General features: G+C 42.0%; 1 protein-coding gene across 1 annotated transcript in view; it reads right to left on the reverse strand.

The window, feature by feature from the left end:
- Cab39l (calcium binding protein 39 like) overlaps window positions 1-14928 on the reverse strand; it is a 104666-nt gene that overhangs the window by 32384 nt on the left and 57354 nt on the right. The window contains 1 exon segment of the mRNA XM_042054083.1: window positions 6352-6470. Coding sequence (XP_041910017.1) covers window positions 6352-6470 — 119 coding nt within the window.

Raw genomic sequence — 14928 nt, forward strand, 5'->3', positions numbered from 1 at the left:
CCTACTGGAATTCACTTCTGTTAGTTAGATTGAGATGTTACTAAAGACGTAAAGAGGGGCATATTTTCTTAAATGTCGAGGAAAAAATACTAGTTACACTTACCTTACTACAAGTTAGAGTATTAAAGAGGCTATAAAATAAAATAAAGGCCAGTGGCCTAGGAGTGGTTCTCAACCTTCCTAATGCTGCGACCCTTTAATACGGTTCCTCATGTTGTGGTGACCCCCCAACCATAAATTATTTCATTGTTACTTCATAGCTGTCATTTTTCTACTGGTATAAACTGTAAGGCAAATATCTGATATGTCACACTAAAGGGGCTGTGACCCATAGGTTGAGAAGCCTAAGGGGAGACCATAACCAGATAAACAGTATCTAGGACTAATTAAAATCTACACTCACTGGTAAGATATCTGTGACCTTATAGGATCTGGCTTGAGGCCACCAGTTTTCTGTCCCATCTCAGCCCTTGTGCCCTTAGAGGACGAAGTTCTCTCAGGTGGAATGTCCCTTGTACGTCTGGCACCACAATGCATCTTCCAGTACTTAGTTCAGTGCCCATTTCAAGTCCTTTGTACCCTTCCTCTTTTGCACTCCCACAGAGCCGTCCCTAAGCTCACACCAGCATTCTTCCCATCGTGTAGTATCCTGCCACACTGTACTAAGTCCTGACAAGCCGGTTTCTATCACTTCATTTCAAATAACCTCATATCTGGGGATGTGTCCCACTCGCCCTTTTACATTTCCCTATTCTTCCAGTCCCAGTGGGCGTCAGCGTCCTGTTTATTGTTACTTCCCCTCCCCCATGAGCTCTAGTGCCTAGCATGCTTTTCAGTGTAGGCACATGGTGACTGCAATGACCCTCAAGCTCAGACTGAATCTACCAATACCAGAGAACTCTAATGAGAGTCCCTCTGCCTTATACAAAGGCTGAATGATCTCCAGCCAACATCTCTCATTCCTGAATTTAGTTTCCAAGCTGAGACCATCTATAAAAAGTTTCCACTCCAAGTTTTGGGTATAATTAGTTCTATTTTTCCTTTCAGTTCAAGAAGTTTATTGGAACCATCTGTGATGCACTGATGGTTTATTTTTGAGAACCAAGAGAACATTTATAAAGTACTCCACTGGGGGGAATACTTATCAATTCATCCCAGGAGTTTGTTCCCAACAGTGGAAAATGTCATTCTCTGACACAGCACTTCTTAAAGTAAGGAACACAGTGGGATGTTTGGGAATTTTCTGATTTTCCTCAATATGAGGTCCATAACTCACATATATCACTTCAACCTGACAATCCTGGTTTCATAAGTTAAATGCTTACTATATAAAGACATGTTCCATGCACCAAGCCTGCCTTAGGTTTCAAAATTAGTCTTTATCCATCCTAATCTGTTCTATTCCTGTCACAGGGCCTGTGACTAACCACGCCACAATAGGTAGCCTAGGGCGGGTCACTGTTTTATAAAGCTGAGTCATATCTTCCCTGACTTATAGGTTAGACAACCATAGTCTGAACCAGGCCAGTTGTGTCAGTATGGAGAAGGCGCACTACAATATATGCATGATCACTCAAGAAATGGCAGCATATCAGAAGATCTCTTTAAACTTACTTAAAGCAAAACCGAAGAGTGAGAGTCTTTAGAGAAATCAACCTCAACTGACCAGGAAACTCTCTCTCTGCTGTCTAGCTTAGGCAGTACAGGAGGGTACTCTGCACGCTGCTGTAGGAGAAAAGACATCAATAGTCTCACCCACTACTGGATCCCGTATGTTAGAATAACAACCTGGCTGGCAAGATGTACCAAGGATTTCAATGACTGGTATTGTAAAACTGGTCAAAAACCTATGGCCAGGGAGATCAAAGGCTGTACAGGGAACACTTACTATTGCTATTAAATGGTCATACTGTTCAACTGCTTTCTAAATGTTTGTTTATACCCATGGATTTGTGTTCTTCTCAACTTTGCTTAAAGAAGTCATTTTTTTTTTTTTTTGCACTGCACAGCATTGAATACAGAGTCTCACATCTGGTCAGGGTGCTGAGTATAAGAAACCATAAGTGTTCAGCTAAAATCTCTGTTAACTCTTCAACTCCCATACAAGCTGCGGGGAACAGTTAGAGAGTGGCCAGAGAGAACAGAAGAGGTGACTGATGAGGAGCAGAGCTGTGAAGTACAGACTTCTGGACATGACATGACAGCAGCAAACATCAGTTCACAGAATCTGTGGTTATCTGCATAATGCCTGCATACGACCAAGCCAGTAAGAGTTTTACTCGGAAGCCCCACCCTAGGCAAAGGAGCTAAAAGCAATGCATAGTTACTGAAGGAGTGAGAGTCACTCTCTTTTGGGGATGTGACCACTGATAGTTTGCCCAAACCTCAGAGGACGGTTCCATATCTGTGTGCATGTGGACAGCATTAACTGGACTCAAGGTGTGATTTTTCCTATATCATGGTGTTATTAATACCATAAGGCATTCATTGACATGATAAAAATATTTTATATAAGTATATAACAGTTTTAAAGAATAAAAAGTGTTACGAAAATAAAAAGGATAAAAAGATCAAATGTTTCAACTGGTAATGAGTGCAATGACAATTACATAGAAAGTGCCAGAAGAAAGATCTTGTGTAAGAGCATCTCAAGAACAAAGACTGCATTATACAAAAGAAAATGACTTGTTGTTACTGCTGGGAACAAACAACGCCATGTGACAGCCGTTGGAAAATGTCTCATAAAATGCTATTTACTGAACACTTTACCTACTTAATCGTCAAAAAGATCTGCTTCTAATCTGGAAGCATTTGCATAATCTAAAAATAATTAATTACCTTGGTCCACTGTGAAGGTTAGGAATGGTAACAATTCAATGTAAGAACCGGGAGTCCAGACTAATTTCTCCAAAAATCTATTCCTCATCAAAGACCCAGAGGACAGATCTTTGTCTGGAGATGAGAAGTTGGGTCTAGTAGATCTTCTTGCATCAGAAAGCAAAGAAGTTCTTTCAGAATATTTTGGTGAGGTGAAAAGACTGTGTCCAGAAAAGGCCACAGTTAATTCAATGTTAAGAAAATTCTGCACAATACTGAGCCAGGAGGAATATTTCATCAGTTAGTTAATAAGATGCCAGATGGGCATGCTTGTGTATGTGAGAGGAGATGGGGGGTAGAAACAGATGCAGACAGGGAGAGAGGAGAGGCAGAAAGTCACTGACACCAATGTAAGTTTCCAGGACAATAACTTACCCAAGCTGAAAATGAAAATAAGCATTTATTCTACCTTTCTGATATGAATTCTACTTGAAAGTAACAGTTATAGTGGATGAAAGTTTTTTTTTTTTTTTTTTATAAAACTAACCAACGAAGGACTGATTTTGAAAATTACTTTCTGTGACCCCTAACAAAATAACTAAATTCGACAATGCTTATCACTGGTTGATAAAAAGTTCAATGTAAGGACGACAGAAAAGCCTTATGATTAATTAGATGCTGCCATGTGAGCCTAGGACTCAGTCTCAGCATCTTTAGAGGCATGTCTACTGATGTGATGGGAATGCTGGCTACAGGGAACTACCTGTAAAATACTACTGCCAAAATAAAAGCTCAGTTTGAATCTAATAAAGTCCTTAAACAGATCTAGTCTAGAAACAAGTAAAAATGGAAAGATTAACTATTATTTTAAGAACTTATTTAATTCAATATTATGGGGAGGGGCAATATATGTGCCCTCCCTCCCACTCCTGGGAGTGGAACAACTTTTAGGTGTGGGTTACCAGGATTCAGGAGTGGGTTCCCAGGTTTAGTGTCAGCAAGCACTTTTACCTGCTGGCCACCCCCGTGCCAGATGATGTAACAATTTACATTACTCTATAAGAACGCAGTGTGACAACTCCACAACAGGCCACTGTGCAGGACAACTCACTTCTCAACAGACTCATAGCACAGAAACATGGGGATGGATGAGGTGCGGAGTGAGAGGGCCTTAAAATTTTTTGGCTAATTAAAATCATAACCAGATACACTAAGTAGACCTTGTTAGGATACTTATTTCAATATGTGAAGTGGAGGGGGAAAAACTATTAGGAAAATTGAGTGTAGGAAGGGTATTGGTTGTTGCAGAATTTTATTACCTTTTAAATACACTGTGGATAAATACAATTATCTTTCTTTTTGAGATGCTTATCAAAGTGTTCAGGGATTTGCTTTTTAAAATACCTCAACTTAAAAAGGTTGGGTGCCACAGAGACATCTGACCTGAACTCATGGGAGTTCAGGACTCTAGATAAGATAGCTGGGGAGCCTGCATGGGACTGAACTAGGCCTTCTGCATGTGGATGACAGTTGTGTGGCCTCATCTGTTTGTGGGACCTCTGGCAGTGGACCAGATCTATCCTGGTGAATGAGCTGACTTCTTAGAGCCCATTCCCTATGGTGGGATGAATGCCTTGCTCAGCCTTAATGCCCATGGGAGGTCTTACGCTTTCTGAGGCGTGGATGGTGGGGGTGGTTTGGAGGGAGGTGGGCAGGGAGCAGGAGCAGGGGAAGGAAGGGGAACTTGGTATAGAATGGTGCACGGGGAGAGATGGCACGCACCAAGCTAAGTACAGATGGGAACATAAGCTCTTGTATTTGTTACCTTTGTAGATGGTTGAAAATTTTTGCAATGAACTTAAAAACTAAGATTTGGGGAAATATCTCATAGCTATGAGTTCTTTATGGAACACTGAGAGAAGCTTAACAACCTCATCTGCAGCTGGAATGCCATCTGTCTCAGCCAGGAAAAAAATAATTTAGAATGAAATGGTCCTTTCAAAAGTCCTTTTCATAAAATGTGGGCTCTAAGTTCCTTACGTATCATGTTTAGATTCTTCTTATTATACAAGTATCAATTTCTTTCTATGTGGTATTCCTTGTGGCTGGACTTGTGTTCAGTGTAGCATGTCACCATTGATCCCCTAAACAATGCCACTGTTTGATATGCAAATGGACTAATCAAGTTATAGCCTACATTTTCAATGACCTTCACCACAGGTAATTTAGTAAAAATGCTGACTTTAACAGAGGGCTACACAGGAAGTGCCCCTTCCTGCACTGGGTGAGTTAGAGCTATGCCAGCCAGTGTCTCCTTATCCACCCTGTCCCCAGAAGCACCAACAATTAAACTCCCCTCCCCCCACTTATGTCTGAATTGCCCTAGTGAATGAGAATTCCTGGACGGAAGTGGTGTCTGCAGAACTGACTGGCTGAGGAGAACTGCAGTGGTGTGGCGGGGCTTTTGTATTGCAGGTCTGAGCCTTCCCTTGGGGCTGGATTTAGCCCCTAAATAGTCATTTTCTTGGTTACTTTTGTGTCAGAACACCCTATGACTGACAGATGAAAACCTTTAGGAATCTATTAACTTGATAGAGCACCTGAGTCCACCAACTCAAAAGCTAAGAATTATTTGTAATGCAGAGGTAAATGTATGATTTTTAAAACTCAACAAATAAAAAAAGAAGGGCTGACACTGGGCAACGGGACAGAGGGATGGAGAAAGAAAGAGGTCCTGTCTGTTGGACAGCTGACTCTCAAACTGTGTATATGCTACTAACACCGTTAAATATTTACACACCGGCAAGGGAGGAATGTGACACAGGTGGAGACTTCACGTGCCCCACAGCATTGGAAACAAAAATACTAGGCAGTAAAATGAGCTGTGCTGGCTTGAGATACAGAACAGGAACAGAAAGGGAGCACGGGGAGGACCGTCACCTGCTGTCTGCATGTCTCACGGCACCTAGAGCACCAATGCTGAGGATTCAGAGTGGCTTCAATATGCTCAAGGCACACATGTGAGTAGACTCAGAAAGCAATAACCAGGAATTCCTGGAGTTCAGTATTCCTCTCCCCCCTTTATAGCTCTGTGTAAACATCTGTTTATACCCACAGAGATCATTTATCTCCACTCTGACATGTTAGCTACTGCAAGAAGGCTTAGCCCTATTGATTGAGTTGGAGAACTAGAATATGTATGTGCGTCAGTGCATTTGTGTGTGCAATGATGGGACATACATCATGCAAGCAGAAAAACAGTAATAGGGCAGTTATGCACAGGGAAGACGAGGAAGCAAAAGAAGTATATAAAAAGAGACATGGGCAGCAGGACGGCAGAGGAAGGCAAGGCAGGAAATGCAAACAACACTGGGGAGAGGAGAGCACAAAGGAAGGACGTCCTCTAGGTTTACGCCATTTAGAGCCGGATCTGGAGGGCTGCTCTTACATTGCAGACACTGACCCTGCAGTTCTGGGGTCAGGGGCCACACTGCATACTTTTTAACAGCTACGCCTGAGAAGCCAGGTACCTACCCTTTGAGGAGCATAGACAGGATGTGAGGGTGAGAACTGATGTACTCCACAGTAGGACTCCGTGTACCAATCTGTCTTCTCAGGATGTTGTTGAATATCTGGGTCACATCTTTTTTTCCCTGTTAAAGAGACATGTCACCATTAAGTAATACACTTTAAGTGGCTGAACTGAATGACATGTGGGATACAGACATATGTTCTCATACGGATAGTGTCACCCTACATGAAATGAAGAAGCAGTAGTTTGTTCTGTTCGTTTATCTTCACACAGTCCACGAAATGGGTGCAACGCTTCACCCAGTGCACACAGTGGGGAACTTGGCACAACTGGAAATAGGAAGGCACAGATGGGTACAAAGTAGCAGCAAGAATTGAATTTTTATACTTTTTCTCCTTTTAGTTCTCCCAAGAAGAAAACAGTAACTGATATTTTACAACCTCCATAAATGAGAGAAAATAGAACAGAAGTTAAGAATAAATAAAATGTGAGGGCCAAATTTTTCTTTCTTGACATACAATTCTGGGTAATACTATCCCTTCAGTTTATCTACTCTTTTACCTTGGAGCCTCTAAAAAACTATTTTTTAAATGAGATGTAATTTAAATGCAAACTTTCCCTATGTAATATATAACTTTCATGTACATGTCTTACCTATGTGAAAATAGACTAGAGGAGAAGAAACTTTCAGTCCCAATTGACTTGAGTGAGAACTACTGCCAATCTTGGAGGGAGAGGGCTTCTGAGTCTTCACACATCTTACAACCTGAGCTGAGCCTGATTCTATAAAAGAATCCATGAGCTGGACCATGCTTCACATATAAAAAGAATGACACCAATCATCCTGCTCTTTGTCTGTCAACTGACAACCAAAGGCTCTGTGTCCCCTTCAAAGCATCTTCACTCTGCAAAATCAGCTATCAAGAAGTGATGGCAATCTCTTCCCCTAAGCTCCTCAATGCCTCCCTTAGGCTTAGAAAAGTCCAGTGCCTTCCATTACACGGCCCCTGCCTGTTGCTTTGCATTTCTGCATCAGGTTCTATTGCTTCCAACTGACCGCGCGGCGTATGCTCACAGTCTTCAGTGTCCGTGCAGCTCTGGCTCATGTTCTCCTTGTGTCCTACATGCTGTTTCACAGTTCATTTTCTACGACTCAATGGTTCTACTCTGAGATGAATGTCCTTACTATATTTAATAATACCCTTTGCCTACAAGCAGATCTCTGAGTCTGAGGCCAGCCGGGTCTACAAAGTGAGTTCCAGGACAGCCAGAGCTGTTCCACAGAGAAACCCTGCCTCAAAAACCCCAAAACCAGACCAAAACAACAACAACAAAAGGCAAACAAACAAACAAGAGTGTGTCATCAGATACATGGAACACCCACATAACTCTTACTATAAATAGGGAACTGAACCCTCTCATTTTTAAATCTGTCACTTTTCAATACAAAAGACACAGTTAAAAAAAAAAGACCCAAAACCCCAAATTGAAATTAATTAGGTTATTCATTATTAACTCAGTCTTAAAACTGTTCCTGCCCTTTCCAGGATCTCATATATTCCCAGTTGGCTTCCAACTTGCTATGGCTAATGATAACTCTAACTTGTAATCCGTCTGCCTGTACCTTCTGAGTGCTGGGATGATGGGTCTGTGCCACCTCACCAGACTGATGCAAGATCTATGATTAGGCAAAAAGTTCTTAGCCTTCCCAGTAACAATATAAATGAAGTAATAAACTGACTTCATGCAAGTTTTTAATCTCTGGGAAGCAGAAGCAAATAGATCTCTGTGAATTTGAGGCCAGCCTGGTCTACAGAGTGATATCCAGGACAGCCAGGGCTATGTAGAGAGACCCTGTTTCAAAAGAACACACTCACTAAAAACAATCAAGGGCTGGGGAGATAGCTCAGCAGTTAAGAGCACTGATTGTTCTTTCAAAGAACCTGGGTTCAATTCAGCCTACACGGGTGGCTCACAACCACCTGTAGCTCTAGTCCTAGAGGATCTGATACAACCTCTATACATACACGGCACACAGTCGTATGGGCAGGCAAAATATAATACACATTAAAATAAATAAAATTTAAAAACACAAACAAACAAGCAACGCTGAAACCAAAACAACAACTTTTGTTCTCAAAAAGTTCTGTCAATAAGATGAAAAGATAGGATAGAGTGGGGGAAATACTGTAGAAAGCATCCACAAGAAAACACCAGTAGCTGGAGTACAGACTTAATGGGTGAAGACATGAAAGGTACTTCATTCACCAAAGAGGCCATATAGCTAAAGACAGGAACATCATTACCTTCAGGAAGTGTAAGGCAAAAGCACCACGAGACGTATATTACTCATTCTGACAGATATGGCTGAAATGAGAACTAAAGACAACAGGAAATATAGCAATAATGAAGAAACTCACACTGTTAACGGAAATGTAAAAGATGGGGCAGGGAGATGGTTCTGTGGATAAAAGATAAATGCACTTGCCGAGGGTCTGAGTCTGATGCTCCCAATCATGGCGGGAGTGGTGCAGGAGAACTGACCATAGTCAATCCACTGTGCCAATAAAGCAACCTTGAATCAAAGGACGGAGTCAATGATTGGTTCACCAGGATTAGCCATAAAGTTCTTGGAGGGTTTAGAAGGCCCTCCCCCAAGAGGAGGAGGAGGAGGAGTTCTGGGGAGTTTCTGCTGCTGGTGGTTCAGAAAAAATGTGGAGAGAGGGTCAGTCAATCACTCTGCTTTCATTGGATTTTTCAGGTCTTTATTTCAATTTCTGACTTACGAGGTTTTATTATACTAGAATAAATTAGGTAATCATTACATGTAACAGCCTCATAGGAGAGAACCCACTCCTGAAAGTTGTCCCGACCTTCACAGGAGCGGGCTGTTGCAGGTGTGCCTATGCACACATACTAAAACAGAAACAGATATGAAGTTTTAGAAGGGAAATGTAAAGCATTTCAGCATGTTTCTAAGAAACACATAAGTAGCCAGCCCATCAGGCACTCTAGGCAACTGATGGAGGAAGAAGTACATGCGTTACCCGACCATGATGCTCATGCATTACTTGTAGTAGCCGAGCTGGAAACAGCCTGGAAATTCTGCAGCAGTCAAATGGTTAAACAAACTGTGGTCATTCAGCAGCCAGAGTAATATAATATATAGATTTAGTTTAGTAACTTTGATGGGTCTTGAGAAATTTGTCCATTATGAAAGATCAGAAGGAGAAGGTTCCACTCTAGATAGATGATGTGGGAGGGTCTTCTGTTTGAGTTGATTTCATTGGTTTAAATAAAGAAACTGCCTGGCTCATTTGATACGCTGGCTCATAGGTGGGTGGAGTAGACAGAACAGAATGCTGGGAAGTTAGTCAAACTGCCATGCATCTCCTCAGGGAGACAGACGCGCTGAAGCTCTGGCCCAAGATGGACATACGCTAGAATCTTTCCCGGTAAGACACCACTCGTGGTGTTACACGGATTATTAGATATGGGTTAGTCAAGATGTGAGTAAGAGGCTGAAACTAATGGGCCAGGCAGTGTTTAAAAGAATACAATTTGTGTGTTGTTATTTCGGATTTTAAGCTAGCTGTGTGAGAGCCAGGCGGCCAGGAGCGGGGTAGCGGGAACGTGGCCCGCTGCTCCACACTACAGATAGATAGCTCCATCTATATGAGGATTTTGAAATAACCGAGTTCTAGAATGGAGAACAGTGTAGTTTGAACAGCTATAAGTCAGGGATGTCTGTGGTAACGGAAAAGATGCACATTAGATGCTGTCAGCGTTGGCATCATAGCTGTGTCAGTTTTGCAGGACTTAATTCTCCAGAAAAGAAGGTGAGGTCCACGGAAGTTCTCTGACCCATTCCTTACATACAAGTAACCACTTCAAAACAAAGAGGTTAAAAAACAAAGAGGTGAAATTTTTAAAAGGCATTTTTCTTTGTTGATCATGTTTTAAATAACAAAATTCAGCTCTGTTTTTATGTAGACACAAAGAACCTTATCCTAGTTGCTAACTGCTCGGTATGGTAGCTCACAAACATGACCCTAGCCTGACAGAGCTACATAGTGAGTTCCAGATCAGCTTGAGCTACACACTGAGACTGTCTCAAGAAACAAATCAACAAAATAACTAAGCAATGAAAGACTTAGTAACGATCAGTGTTGTCGGTCTAGCCTGACAACCTAAGTTCAATCCTGGAAGGAGAGAGCCAGCATCTGCAAATTGTCCTTTGACCACCCTAGTTTTGCTGCAGCACACACCCAAAATACATGTGCTAAAAACTGAGGTCTAACTAACCAGTAGAAGTAAGAAACTGGAATATCAAAATGTAAACAGATGATTTAATATCCGAAATAGCTACAGTTTTCCATTGCTGTCACTTTCTTTCAAAAATATTAAGAAATTAGGGCAGAAGAGAAAAAGAGGGTGGAAAAATTAAGTGTGGGTGTATGTGTGGGGGGGTGTTGGTTGGTTTAGGGGACTGAGAAGACAGGGAAATAAAAACTCAGTACTGTAAAAGCAAATTATCTCTTCCTTTAAAGTCACCATACGCAAATGCAAATTTTAATTAAAACAAAACAGAACTCTTGAGAGCCGGTGACGTACTTGGAGGAGAAGGACTGTGAGGCATGTCCTGCCCCGTCCTACCCCACTATGGGAGGGGAACACTTCAGTCCATAAAAAATGCTCCTAGTACCTGAACTTCTTTTATGGGCATTGTAAGTACTATATTTGTTGTATTAAAAAGGCATTTCTGTAAGCACAAATGTAGCTTTAAGTGAAAGCAATTCTGTGGTATGCAAATCTTCCTAGACTCTGCAGGGCAATACTGTGGACTAAATGCCAGCCCTGTTCAAAATGTCGTAAGACTCTGTTTTTCATACCTCCCAGTAAAATGCCACAAGAACATTTCCACACGGCATCCCGGTGAACAGCAGCAATGAAGCTCCACAGAGCTCCGTCCAATTTTCACACAGAGGGAAGCATTCTTCCAGTTCATTAGCAAGTATGTGCAGAGGCAGAGGGAGCCCCTGTGGGTAACAGGAACAAGTTTTGCTACCAGAGACCACTTCTCAAACGGGAATGCAGAAGTTGCCAGAGAAGTAAAAAAATAGAAAATCACTAACATGTTGTTGATTATAAGGAAGCTACATCCCAAAAATGATGCAGTACACACCCACAAATACATATGCCAAAATGTACCAAAAATGAACTAAAATTATGTAGTAATTTAGGATTACATATTAATTAATGGATTTTCAGCCTAAAGAACACTTTTCAAGCAGGGTTTCGCTGTAGCTTTGGAGCCTGTCCTGGAACTGGCCTTGAACTCACAGAGATCCATCTGCCTCTGCCTCCTGAGTGCTGGGATTAAAGACTCTGAAAAGCATTTCTCAGCTGGCAAATCCATAAAAGGTCAGCAGCTATTTGTTTAATGAATTAATGAATGACAAGCAAGGGAGTATCGACTGAAATCATAAAATGAGCAAAGGAGTAAAATGGTCAGAGTAACTGCTGGTAAGTGCAGAGACAAGAAACAAGAGGAGAGGGTTAGAAAATACTTGCTTTAAAACTGCGGGCACTGATTTATAGACAGCATCCACAAAAAGGATTCCTGGGCCAGCAGGATGGTTCAGCATGTAAAACGCTTGCTGGGAAGCCTGACAAACTGAGCTGCATCCTTGGAACTCCACAAAAACAGAAGGAGAGAAAGAACTCCATGAAGTCATTCTCTCGTTTCCACACACATGCTGTGGCATGCATGTCCACGCACTCACACAATAATGTATATGCACACACACACAATAATAAGGAAAGTAAAAATATTTTTCAAAATTCAGTTATCGAATAAAAAAAGGGACAAAAGAGCCCCCACTTTCTAACAGATATCATGGCAAATAAATACAGGAAAATAAACTCATTCTGATTAGTTATTAAGAAATTGCAAAGCAAATCGGTAGTGAGAGAACACTAGCTCCTGAACAGATAAATGAAAAGACAGAACCAAAGAGCAACACCCAGTCATCTCACGCATGGGCCCTTCGCCTATGGGAAATGAAAATCTGTTTTCATATCGAAAAACACTCTACACAAATGGACATTCAGCTTTCCTTGTAAATGATAAAACTGGAAACATAGCAAGTATCCCCCAGGGAGGGATGAATGTCCAATGCAACATCCATACAATGAACCCATCAATGAGAAACAGTCTGGGCAAGGCAAAGGCTGAGGAGAATCTCAAGGGTGTCATACCGAGTGAGTGAGTTAATACGCCTTCTCAGTAAGAAATCACTGTACACTTAGAGGCTAACAAAGGGAAAAGCTCTTCAATAATAGCGCATGCCCTGCTCTGGCTGGTTCTCAGAGAAGATGGCATTAACTAAGGTACACTTTAGGTTTACACATTCCACATATGATACCAGCCTTAAATCTCTCTTGGGTGCAGGCCTCAGGTTATACTTTGAACAATTTTTTTTTTAGGCAAAGTTAAAATAAATCCTTGGTTTATTTGTTGCTATTTTGGTGAGACTTTGTCTCAAAAAAGGTATAATAACAATAATCATAAAGATTTCTCAAATAATTCTAAAACTATAAAGAAAAAAACAATAATTGTAGCCCATATATAAAAACACATGCTATAAAGGCATAGGTAAAAAGTTTTCTGCTTTTTTTCTTTATTCTGGGAGGGGTCACAAGGACGAGGGGTGGACCTGGGGAGTAAGTGTGATTGTGGTACACCGCGTGACATTCCCAAACTATCACTAAGAATATTGCAGAGACAAGAGACTGTCACCCTGGCCACCTGGGCAGATGGGAGACAGGAAGGATGCTCTCAGAATTGTTTCTTAAGTGCACACACCCACCACTGCGGCTCCTCTTGCCTACTTGGCAGAACGAGGCTTCTCCTGGTGAGAGTACAGGGTACTTCTTGGTAGACCAGGACTTAGCGGTGCTTGTGACCCTGCCACAGCCCCTTGATCTACCTCTTAGAGGCTGTCCTCTGATATGAGGACAGAGCTAACGGCCAACTCTAAGTCAGGGCTGTTAGCAACCCTGAATTTTAATTACAGTACAGACCTTTCCTTCCCAGCCTTTAACATGTCTGCCTAGTGCACTAGTACTAGTCATCCCCTAGTACAGACTTTCCTCCCCGTCTTTAACATGTCTGCCTAGTGCACTAGTACTAGTCATCCCCTAGTACAGACTTTCCTCCCCGTCTTTAACATGTCTGCCTAGTGCACTAGTACTAGTCATCCCCTAGTACAGACTTTCCTCCCCGTCTTTAACGTGTCTGCCTAGTGCGCTAGCTGTCTTCTGGTCACACAGGAGGCAGCACCCCTTAGGCAAATTCTACTTTGTGTAACTGTATCTTCTAAGCAAGTTTCTTAGCCCTTACAGCATTACTTTTACTACTTCAAGCTCCTCCTGCATCAAGAGAAGCCAGACGTGAAGGGCTGCACACCGTTTCTGTTTACATGACTTTTCTGTGAAGGTAAAAATGGGGTTAGTGCTGTATGGTAAACATTACCAGGGCAAAGAAGCTGAGGGTAGGGAAGGAGCTAAGTGGCCAAGGGCAGAAGGAAACCTTGGGTGTTAGAGCTGTCTACCTTTACGGACCAAAGCACTAAAAAGGGTGGCTGTCTATAGCTGTTGCTGAAGCTCGTTCAGAAGTAGTGGGTGCTGGAAGGTGGGGACCGGTGGGGTGCTAGACAGGAGGACAGAGGCCTTGTCGGTAGGCTAATGCTTTTCTTGCAGGGATGGATTAGCCACCTCAGGACTTGGGTCTCCTTTCTCCCTCCACATGAGGCAATGTTCCTTCTGCTTCCTGGAGAAATTAAATTAGGACAAGGTCCTCAACCAAAGCAGAAAATACGGACTCCTAGACTTGCTCTTGAACTTCTCAGCTAAGTGAGGTTCCTTCCATGTCACTCATCGTTCGTTCAGCAAAGAAGTGCTGGTGAGCCAACAACAACAACAACAACAACTACAACAGACTAACCGTAACAGTATTGTGGTACTGTGATTATTTTTAAAGGGCCGAAGAGAAATCTTGGTAATGTGTTCATGAGGACTCAAATTCAATCCCCAGAACCCATGTAAAGGTGGACGGACAGAACTGATTCTATGAAGTTATCCTCTGACCTCCACAAGGAAGGTTTGGACTGTCAGGTTTAATGATTTCAGTTTTTCAAAGTAATAAAATCAGAAGTAAAGAATGGCTTTAAGTGGGGCCAGGGAGGAGGGAAATATGTTTAGGGACTAAAATTAATCATAAATTTTGGACAATAAAGCATCTTACTAAAATCATGAGGAATCTGTTTTGTGGGGCTTTCTACCATGGTGAAGCTACGTATAAAGGAAGAGGGTCTGAAAGCCCTCACTGTGCCAGGCAGTCTGGATTGCTATAGCAGCTGCATCCTCTGGGACTCTGAAATCTCATGATTTGGCTAATTTAACCTTGAACTGGTTCACCCTGGTTCTGTGTCGAGAACTAGTACTATTAGAAAGAGTTAAATAGCTTGAAAAATGCTTTCTTCCAGCTTATCACCAGTCCTTTCCTTGAATGTGTA

This window comes from Arvicola amphibius, chromosome 13, assembly GCF_903992535.2.
Source record: "Arvicola amphibius chromosome 13, mArvAmp1.2, whole genome shotgun sequence".
In the NCBI taxonomy this organism is placed as follows: domain Eukaryota; kingdom Metazoa; phylum Chordata; class Mammalia; order Rodentia; family Cricetidae; genus Arvicola; species Arvicola amphibius.